Consider the following 11671-nt stretch of genomic DNA (forward strand, 5'->3'; position numbering starts at 1 on the left):
CGAGTTAGCCTAAACTCGATTATATGGCCCCTCTTGTGATCTCAAAGCTGTAGTAGACTAGTAGTGTCTTTCAAAAAAAAAAAAAGTTATAGTAATGTTTATCAAAGTTTGCTTACTTTTTATTAGACAGTATGTATGTATCTTAGATTTTTAGTATATAACTGCTGATTTTGCCTAACACTTATATTATTAACTCTTACTTTGATAGTATGGAAATTTCACCATTCACCATATGAATGGGAAAAGTGAAGAAACAAAACTAAAAGTATACTGCAAAGAGTTATGATTGTATGTAGTATAAGATCGGCTTGTAAAATGTCTAGATTTGAGTAGAAAATTTTGAGTTAGCTTATAAATGAGTTTGTGACATTTATTATTACGTATTTTTTTCAGAAAAAATACTTTCAAAGAATGTTTTAGAGTAGATATAAATAGCTTAAATAAATAACAAAGTCTAATTTTAAAAGGTCTGAAAATATTATATTGGAATAAAATAAAGCGCAACTTGATTCCGTAAGGTCTTGTTCTTTTGGATTTCTTCTCAATTAAGGTCAAGTCATTTCAGTTCATTTTGTTCATATTATTATTAATTTATTATGATTTATTTTTTTTCAAATCTCTAACTTTTTCGACTCATTCAAATAAAACAAGTTCAACAAACTTGCAAGTTGCAAGATGTAAATATTTAAGGTAAATAAGAATAAGTTGAAAAATACATTTGTATACTATAATTATTAGGATCGACAAAGTATATGGCTAATAGGCAAAGAAACAATAAAAGAAGATGCAATGTTTAGATTCCTAAAGAAGAAAAATACAACCAAAAAACATTGCATATCAATTATTCATGAGTTCATGACCTCTCAAGTCCCAAGTGACAACTCAAAACTCAAAAGATGAAACTTAAATAAGATGGGTCATATATATGTATATTCATAATGTTTAAGCCTATCTAACAAATATACACCAAAACAAACAAAATTATAAATGAGGTACAACTTATTACAATATCAATGAAGCTAATGCTAAGGCCCACGAAACACCAATATATGAAACAACCCTAAGTGTTTAATGAGGTGAATCGCTATTCGTCGCTCCCATTTTATATAGTAACGCTCCCATTTTAACTTGAATGGACAAGTATGCCCTTCATCGAAATTGTAATATAAAAAGAGGACTTTGTTCCCTTCATGCACATTTTACCTACTATCGGTCCCCTCAAAGTAGTACACTGTAAATCCCGAGCACATCGGTCCCCACAACTTCAAACCAAATCGGTCCCCACGACCACCTTAAATATTTTTTAAAAAAAACATTTAAATCATCAAGTTTTTTCCGACGGATCTAGGATAATGGACGGCTGGGACGACTGGGAAGTTCGTACGCCGGAGAATGCGTCGCAACATTCTGTAAGTTTTTTTTTTTTTTATTTTCTGAAAACGGGACATCCGCCCAAAATTTCCGGATGTCCCATGGAGGATCCGCCTAAAATTTCCGGATCCTCCATGGTACTTCCGGAAATTTTAGGCGGAAGTAATGATCCGCCCAAAATATCCGGATGTACCATGGAGGATCCGGAAATTTTAGGCGGATCCTCCATGGTACATCCGGATATTTTGGGCGGATGTCCCATTTCCAGTTTTTTTTTTTTTTTTTTTCAAAAAAAAAAAATTAGTTATTATTTTATTTTATTTTATTATTGTTGTTGTAATTTTATTTTATTTTATTATTGTTGTTGTAATTTTATTTTATTTTATTATTGTTGTTGTAATTTTGTGTTTTTGATAATTTCAATAATTAGTAATAATGTTATTATTGTTATTTAATTGTTGTTGTTGTTATTAGTAGTCATATTAGTAATTTTATTATTTGAAACCTTATTATTATTATTATTATTATTATTATTATTATTATTATTATTATTATTATTATTATTATTGTTATTGTTATTGTTGTTATTATTATTGTTATTATTATTATTATTATTATTATTATTATAGGTAGTATGAGTGTTGTTAATAGTATTAGTTATTTTACTAAATAATAAAATTAGTTGTAATAATGACATAAACCGTTGTTTTGTTTAATTTTTATAGGATATGGAATCTGAAGACGGCGGTGACGGTGTGAGTTATAGTGGGAATTTCGTCACGGATACGTTCTTTCCAACGTTTGAGGATGCAGTTACATGGGCGGATGCTGTTTCCATTAATTTGGGATTTATTTTGGTGAAATCGTCTTATAACAAAACCAGAGATGGTCGGCCGTATCGATATTTGAGATGTGATCGGTCACGGAGGAGCAAGCCGAGAGATTTGGAGAATGCGATACGGAAGGACACAAAAACCAAAGCTAATGGTTGCCCTTTCTACATCAAGATATATTATGAAGTCAGCATTGATAGTTGGAAGATCCGGGCAAAAAACGATCACACCGGGACACATAACCACGCAATGGTTGTGTACCAAGAGGGTCATCGTAAAGTGAGCGGATTGAGTCCGGGTGCAAAAAAGGTTGTGCGTGACATGACAAAGTCCAAGGTTGCGCCCCGTAACATCATGGCCACTATTGCAGAGCAATTTCCTGACGATCATCCAAACATCAGGCACATTTACAATTGCCGGAATGATTTCAGGATGGAGATGTCCGAAGGAAGAGGAGTTGTTCAGCAATTTCTTCATTTGGCGAGAGAGAGTAAGTACATTTACTGGGTCATGGCTGATGATCTCGACGTGTTGCAACATGCATTTATGGTGCACCCGATCACAGTCAACATACTCCGCACATACCCACATGTCATAGGTATGGATTCTACTTACAAGACCAATCGATATGGGATGCCGTTCTTTGAGATAGTAAGTGTGACACCGACGAACCAGAATTTTCTAGTTGGTTATGTTTTCATGCGCGACGAGTGCACCACTAGCTATCGGTGGGTGTTGCAGAGATTAAGGGAGTTGATTGGGTTTGATAAAGAGTCATCGGTATTTTTGTCAGACCGTGAACTTGGCCTATGTGCGGCTTTGAGAGAAGTGTTTCCAGGGACGTCACATTTACTATGTCGATGGCACATTAACAAAGATGTGTAGGCAAAGGTGACGAAGTTGTTCAAAAACAAGATAGGTGCTAGTTTTAAAAATGGCAAATGGAAACATATCATGGATGCAACAACCGAGGCGGAGTATGATCGTGCTGTCACTAGCATGAAAGTAAAGTGGGGAAGTTTTTCGAAAGTGATTGAGTATGTTGAGAGAACATGGCTTTGTCATAAAACCAAATTTGTGAAATATTGGACGAACCAAATTCTTCACTTTGGTAACATCAACAACTGTAGAGTTGAGAGCCAACATTCAGCTGTGAAGATGTGGTTTGAATCGTCCACAGGTTAGTTGTTTTACTGTATTAGTTGTTGTGGTTATTTTGTAGTTGTAATTATAATAAAAAATTATAATGTATTTACTAATCTGGATCAATGACAGGTTCTTTGGATACCGTATGGGCCCGAGTTAATTGTCATATCGGTAATCAAATCATTGAGATTCGAAATAAGTTGGAGGAATCAAGATCTAAAATTGGTGAGTTGTATAGACAATTGTCGTTGTCACGTATAAACGGCAAAGTGTCTCAACATTGCTTGAAAGAACTTCATGAGGAGACGAAAAGGATGCGGGATTTGAGTTACCAGGTTTATGACCGTTGTGGATGTGCTATGCGAGTCACCCATGGTTTACCATGTGCTTGCCAGATACACGAGTCGATAGTTGCACAAACAGGCTTGTACACCAGCCAAATTCATTCTTTCTGGAAGACTTTGGTTATTGGTGATGGTGTTAACATTCCCGGAGTTTGTTAACGATTCGACCGAGGAGGCTGCACATTTTCGTTCCCTGGTTGATGAAGTCATGGAAAGTGATCCTGCTGTACGTCGAAATGTGACTCGCATCATTGAAGAGGAGCTGCATCCAGATCAAACACACCTTCAGCAACCACATGTGAACCTCAACGTTTGTGGTCGACGGAGGAACAATGACACCAGGCGTGATCGAAGTTATTTTGAGCATGTGGACCGTCAATACACTCAACGTGGTGGTGACCAAGAACCAGGTAATAGTAACTTCGATTTATTTTTGAAATTAAATGATTTGGTCCTTTGTAGATTTACTAATAACTGACTTTTTATTATGTGCGGCAGATCCAAATGACATTAATCAGTGCAGGTACTTGAACCTGCTTCCAGGCCCAATGTTGTCGTACATTACTTCATGGAAGGATGTTATTGGTGACGGGAACTGTGGCTTTCGTTGTGTGGCCGACTTCTTTTTTGGTGATCAGGCACAGTGGTTTGATGCTCGGGAAACAATAGCGAACGAGATCGCCGGTCATCCCGACTTGTACGAACGGATTTACGGGCAAGGACGACTATGGATGAACATCGAGCGTATTCGATGGGATGGTGGGGCTGTTGGGGAGAGGCATTGGATGGTAACCATTCAAGATTTATTTCCTATTGTTACTTGGTTCAATGCAAGGGTGATTTGTCTAGGTGTAGGACTAGTGCCAACAAGCTACTACCCATGCATCACAGTGTTACCACTGAGGGCTCGGAACGGGGTCCGGACATCGAGTCGAGAGTTCGTGATTGCTACAGTTGGTGGATCACATTTCATCCGTCTTGACCTAACACCTGATTCACCTCTCCCGCCGATCGCCGGTTAGTGGACTGGGCACCATGAGGCTAGTGTCGATGGATGGGACCAACAATATGAAAGTAGAAGGAACATGTGGGATGCATTAGTTAGATAGTTTGTAATGTATTTCGATTAGCTTTGAACATTTGTAGATATTTTAATTTGAAATCTAGATTTTAATGTACTTTAACTACGTTGTTTAAAGTCTAACATTAAGGTCTAACATTACATGCCACAAAAAAAAAAAAAAATGTCCAGCTCTGTTTTTACATCCCTTGAGATCTAAAAACAAAGTAATAATAAGCAGTTCAAACAAGTAATAAAGCAGTTCAAATGACTAAACAACAATCTACATCCCCATTTTTGACTTCCAATCAAATAAAAGCTGCTCAGTCAATGCCTTGGTCTCATGCGACATGTGAGGATACTCCGCCAATGCTCTTTGGTGAATCTCCATGGACCGACTTTTCCACTGCAAATCAAACAAAAATATATTAAATAAAAAACAATTATTATTCGTCAATCTTAATAATACAATAAGCACAAAAACTTACATAATCAGTGTTAGTCCGCTCTGGAAGGTTGCTTGTAACTCCTGAACCTGGAGATACCCGAGGGTGAGAAAACCTATACAGCCACTGCATGTAACCTGGCAAAACTGTAGGAGCTCCAGCAACGAGTCTGGTGAGGGCACCAAATACTAAACTGTGGGACGCGCCAGGGAAAAACCTCTTCCATATCACATCTGTCATCTCGGTCGGAAAGTCTACCCGGTACATCTTCAAGTTAGTCGGCCTCTTGGCCTTCTCTGGCCTGATAATGTCACGTGGAATCCCTTGCACGAATCCAAGCTGTCGAACAACTCTGTCGGGCATGTACGGCTCAATGATGTTACGGTACCGGATGCAGCCAATGAATAAAGTGGAGGGGACTCGTTCCCCAGGATCAACTCCGTACGGTAGCCAGTTCACCTCCCGCTCAGTCAGCGCATCAATTCTAGTACGAAATGCTAATAGGCGCTCCAAGTTCTTGCTAGGACATCCCGCGCCAACATCCCAAACAGACGCACGAGGGATATTAAGGTCCCTCGTCAAGGTACCCTGCTAAGGCCGAAAGCACGGAAAGTACTCGTAAATCCACGCTTGCAGCAGCGTCAGACATCCAGCGATCGAATCAGCACCTTTCCGTGATGCCGTGCCCAATTGCCGATACAAATAAGCTAGTGCAGCTATGCCCCATGCGTACTCGTTAATAGGGACATCTTCATAACATAGCTCGTGTAGGAAGGAAGGATGTGTACGGTTACCACTCTTGTCTACAAACAATGTACCTCCAAGCACTAACCACACGTACGCATTATACTGATCACCCCACTCTCTCTCAACCTCCAATGTCGACTCCAAAATCTTATCAGTCAACACCCCACTACCTTGCCAAATTGTCTTCGTGCCGCAAATCTCAGACAAATCATCCGGAGTCATATCCATGGTAACCGAGCAAGCGTCTCGTAGCACGTCCGTGCTAGGTGTAGTTGTGACCATCTGCCCATGAACACGTAGCCCGAGAATGTTGTACACATCGTGCAACATGATCGTGATCTCCCCAAATGGCATATGAAATGTGTTTGTATCTGGCTGCCATCTTTCAACAAATGCAGAAATCAACGACCAATCAAGTCTTTTGAACATAAGCCCGGGTAAGTGAGACAACCAACTGGCATCAATCGACTGTTGGCTCTCCGCTGATTGACGACCTCGCCACCTAACCAGATCAGCACACAACTTTGTCCTACTCAAACACCGCAAAACACTACGCTCCTGCTCCGCCCATATATATCGGGCCACGTGACCGCCAAAACTAGGGATAACAGTCCCATCCTCGGGACCACCCGGCATCGGCTCCTGCACTAACCATGTCTCTGCAGAGCTAGTAGTAGGCTGACTTGATCCACTACCAACAAATCTCCCATACTGACCCCTATATACCATATGATAATCCTGAGGGCCCGATTCTTCATCCTGGTCATCAGCATGACTACCCAAGTCTTCGTCAGATGATATTGGTGCTCTACCAGCCGAATACACAGGCCGACTACTACCCGACCAACCACTAGTAGACCCGTATTGCTGCTCGGGCTGTGACGGTGCTGAACGAGAAGACTGTCTCCTAACTGACGCATTCAAACGTCGTGATATTGTATGACGAGCACCAGAACCCTCGATCTACAATAAACAAGTACACACCATTAAAAATATAGTTAAAAATAAAAATAACAACAACAATAATAACCAGAATAATAATAATAAAAATAACAACAACAACAATAGTAATGATAATCATAATAAGAACATAAGTAACAACAACAACAATAATAATGACAATAATAATAACAACAACAACAACAACAACAATAATAATAATAATAATAATAATAATAATAATTTTGCAATGTACTTTTAATATAATACATATAACAATACTAATCATAACGTTTTTTTTTTAAAAAAAAAAAACAATAATACTAATAATAACAACAATAACAATAATCACAACAACAACACCAATAATCATACAATAATAATAATAATAATGATAAAAATAATAATAATATTAATGATAATAATAATAATAATAATAATAATAATAATAATAATAATAAAATAAAATAATAATAATAATAAAAATAATAACAACAACAACAAAAAATAAAATTAACAACAAAAACAATAATAATGACAACAATAATAATCCTAATCATAATAATCATACAATAATAATAATAATAATGATAAAAATAATAATAATAATATTAATGATAAAAATAATAATAATAATAATAATAATAAAACATAATAATAAAAAAATAAAATAATAATAATAATAAAAATAATAAAAATAATAACAACAACAACAACAAAAAATAAAATTAACAACAACAACAATAATATTAACAACAATAATAATCCTAATCATAATAACAACAATTCAATAATCACGCAAAAAAAAAAAAAAAAACGAATTTCAGAGGCTTCCGCCTGAAATTTCCGGAAGAACCTAGGAAGATCCGCCTGAAATTTCCGGAAGAACCTAGGAAAAATCAGGCGGATCCTGACTTCCGCCCAGATTTTCCGGATGTACCTTGGAGGATCCGGAAATTCCAGGCGGATCCTCCCTGGTTCATCCGGAAAAAAAGGCGGAAGTCCCAATTTAAATTTTTTTTTTTTTCGTAAGCTTACCTGGTCGCCACCGCCGCCGACTCTTCCGCCGCCGTTCCCTCCACCGTCGCCGAAGCCCCTTCCTCCGTGTGTGATCCTAATTCGCCGCGAATCACCCATCTTTTTTTGTGTATGTTCTTGTTGTTTTTTGGTTGATGATTGTTGAATTTTTTTTTTTTTAAAACAATTTAAATTTCAGATTTTAAATTTTAAGTTTTTAAGAGAGTTTGGAGTAAGAGAGATGGTGAATGTGGTGAGCATGTGATGTGTTGAGTGAAAAAACCGTGTTTATATATTAAGGGTAAAATTAGAATTTCATTCCAAAAATGGGAGCGTTACCCTGTAAAGTGGGAGCGACGAATAACAACACCCTAATTGAGATAGACGAGACTTTTGAAATTTTTTTTTGACAATTAAATTATAGAGTACTTTGTAATTTAATAAATCCAAAAAAAATTGGTTAAAAACTTTAAGGCTTAAATCCCAAGTGTCGGAGTTTGGTTAGACATAACTCTAATAGGGTAAAAAGATGAAGGTCCCTTTTTCTTCTTCCTTTTTCAATCATAATGTTAAGCGTGCGGGTGCTATTTCTCAAGTGTGATTTTACGACTTTGACAACATATAATTCTTTAAAAATAAAGTGTACTTTTTTTTATATATTCCGTATATAAAAGATTTATATTCTTTTTCTTTTTCGGTACAAATTACTTTGATGCAAAGAATTGAAGAGAAAAACTTATCTTTCATGCATAATGAGGTTTGTAAGTGTCCTCTTATTTTCTAACAATTTTAACCTATGTGTTTACTTTAACAAGAAAATTTTGTTTAATTTCCATTGTGATTTAACAATGCAATTATGTTGTCTTTAATTAGACTTAAAGTGGAATAATGTGAGTAAGGTGAAGAGAGTTGTGAGACATCAACAGTATAATGCTCTTGATCTCTTTTCTTAATTGTTTAACTAAGGTTATTATCTACAAGTTTTTAAAAATGCACTTTGTATCTATGCGACTATCTAGAACTAATAATTTCTATAAGCAATAGTGTGTTATCGAGTGATTTAAATTTTTATATGAAGAAATAATGATGCAACACTTGTTTAATTGATGGATATATAATATAGATACAAGTAATGAGAAAGTTATTAAAATATAGTCATACAAAATGACATCCAAAGTATATAAATTGAGCATTTATTGTACGTAGTAATAAGCAAGATGCAAAGTATCAATAAGCATTTAAATTAATAACATAAGGGCGTAGTGTTAAGTTATGAATTTACGGGAGTTGTACACTAGCAAACCGAACTCTAAGCTCCCTACCCATTTTTGCTTATCAGTTTTATTAATCCGTACTTGTGTGTTGTTGCAACTTTGTAAGCCATTATAAATATTGTTGCACCACATGTTTGAAAGCATTCCAAAAACAAATAAAATTCAAGGAGATCCCAAAACAAATAAAAAATTTCCATTGTACCCGCTTGTGCCCGTCTCGACCTACTCAGTGGTCACAAGCCTCAATCAAACTCAAACTTCGCTCTTGTCCGTCAATAGGTAAAAGTGTCCATCAATCTCATCTTCCACTCGGCCACTCATGTTGCATCACGCTCACAAACTTCATTCTACATGCACTTGGTTAATCCCCTCATTGCTAATGTTAAAAATTATGTAGCATGACTGAGTTGAATTGTGTTACCAGAAATCAAATTGTTGCATGTATTGAAAAGGGAAAAGTTAAATCACTAGTAAAAGTAAAATGTAGATATAAACTTTACTAATTATATAAAAATATTGTTCTTAAATTAGGATTATTTTTTTTTATAACAGATTCCGTTACTTAAGTAGGGCAAGACAGCTAACGTTGTCCAGCTAGTGAAAGTAGTGAGATTAGACTCCAAAATGCATGAACCAGTACCACCTGTAGTTGCTTAGGTTTTACATTGATTGGGTAACATTATCTTAATGGTGAGAATAATAGTACTAATGACAGCTTAATTACAAACGTACTATCTGGCAAAAGAGAAAACAACGGCACTATATTGACAATATTGTAAGAAATTTGGTCAACTGACCGTTACCTTTGACTGAATCATGTTCTTAAGTTGGGGATTATTATGTATTTTCACAATCTTCCCATGATTTTTCCTTTGGGTTATCCCTTCATCCATACTCATAGTTATATTTATATATTGATGTAATCATGCAAATGATTTATATGGTTTGCACACAAATTTAACTTTTGGTTTACATCGAAAGAGACATGAAGAGTAATGATGTAAAAGAAAATTAATCTCACGTAAATAACAAGTATTACAATTATCAATACGTTTTAAAAGTTAAGGTTATAACTATAATAATTTTAATTAAGTTCAAAATAAGTCTTTAGCGCCTGTTCACTTCAACTTAATTTTAGTTTAGTTAATTTCAGCTTCAACCAGTTCAGTTCCTAATTTCCTTCTCTTATAAAATATTCAATTCAATTCAGTAAATGTGAATAGGCCCTAAGTAGCAGTACTTCATTTGATTTTTAAGTTGTAACACTTGGACTTGTGCAATATATGACTATGCGCTACACTTAGGGCCTGTTCTCATTACTGAATTGAACTTAACTGAACAGAACTAAACTAAATTGTTAATGAGAGAAGAAAATTAGAAATTGAACTGAAATTAAGCTGAAGAGAACAGGCCCTAAAGAGTATGTGTTTACTATTATTAATCATTTATATATATTCAGGAAAACAAAGTTACAAGGATCCTACATTCCTACTTGATTCATTTGAATAATCTCAATGTATATGCATATTATTTTTCTACATGTAATTTTCAATTTTTAAATGTTGAACATATTCATTGATAAGCTTGAAATTCAGTCGTTGCTAATGTACAAACAAAAGGTAAGAGGTATGATAGTTAGCTTTAATTAGGCGTAGACAAGTTGCAATACTTTTAATTTTATTTTACTTGTCACAGTTAAATGCATTAAGTGAGTTTTTTTGTTTTTTTTTTTTAATTTTAAATTTGAGTTTAGTGTTTACGAATTATGTAAAATAAGGTGAACCAAACATGGGCTAAATTGAGAAAGAAAGTTTATGTGTTAAAAAAAAATAATTTAAACAGATTACTATTGTTTTTAAAAAAATAATGTAGTTTTGTTTGATTAACTTGTTAACATAAGAGAAGAAAAAAACAAAGCTTGGCTAATTAAAGGTAGTGAATATAAAAAAAGTGATATGGAGTATGAAGTATTAGAGTTTGGATTACAAAGATTTAATAAAAGTGAAATGAGTCTTCTATTTAAGCACATTTTTTTTTTTTAAAGATTTTATTTAGCACATGATTTTCTAACAAAATGGAATTTTCATTTGTAAATGAAGAGAGAATAGTTTAAAGCTTGCTCCCAAGAACAAACTATGACAAAATTGAAAATTGACATGCAATATTGATGAACAAAAACTATTGGTCACTAATAATGCTACAAGTTGTAGACTTGTAGCTAGTCAAAACAATAGAGTGAGTGAGTGACACCCTAATAATAATCTTGATCAAAAGATCCAAAATTACAATTTGCTAAATCTAAAACCTATAGTCTATATACTTTATAGTCTACAATTTCCAATTCCAATTTTGATTTTCTCCTTATCTTGAACAAGTGCACAAATATAAAGTCCAATCAATAATAATTACTTTGATAATATTGTCCATTTTCCATAATTTTTTTTCTTTTTTTATCTTCCATAAAATGATGAAAACCCCTGCCCCCAACTTTGTC

General features: G+C 34.9%; 1 protein-coding gene across 1 annotated transcript; it reads left to right on the plus strand.

The window, feature by feature from the left end:
- Positions 1 to 2099: 2099 nt before the first annotated feature.
- On the plus strand, positions 2100 to 4716 carry LOC145566994 (uncharacterized). The gene is made up of 5 exons (XM_081626236.1): positions 2100 to 2228; positions 3090 to 3384; positions 3480 to 3777; positions 3911 to 4104; positions 4193 to 4716. Exons 1-5 carry the CDS (start codon positions 2100 to 2102, stop codon positions 4714 to 4716), a joined length of 1440 nt encoding a protein of 479 aa, XP_081482362.1.
- Positions 4717 to 11671: the final 6955 nt, after the last annotated feature.

Source organism: Chenopodium album, chromosome 11, assembly GCF_948465745.1.
Source record: "Chenopodium album chromosome 11, dcCheAlbu1.1, whole genome shotgun sequence".
Lineage (NCBI taxonomy): Eukaryota > Viridiplantae > Streptophyta > Magnoliopsida > Caryophyllales > Amaranthaceae > Chenopodium > Chenopodium album.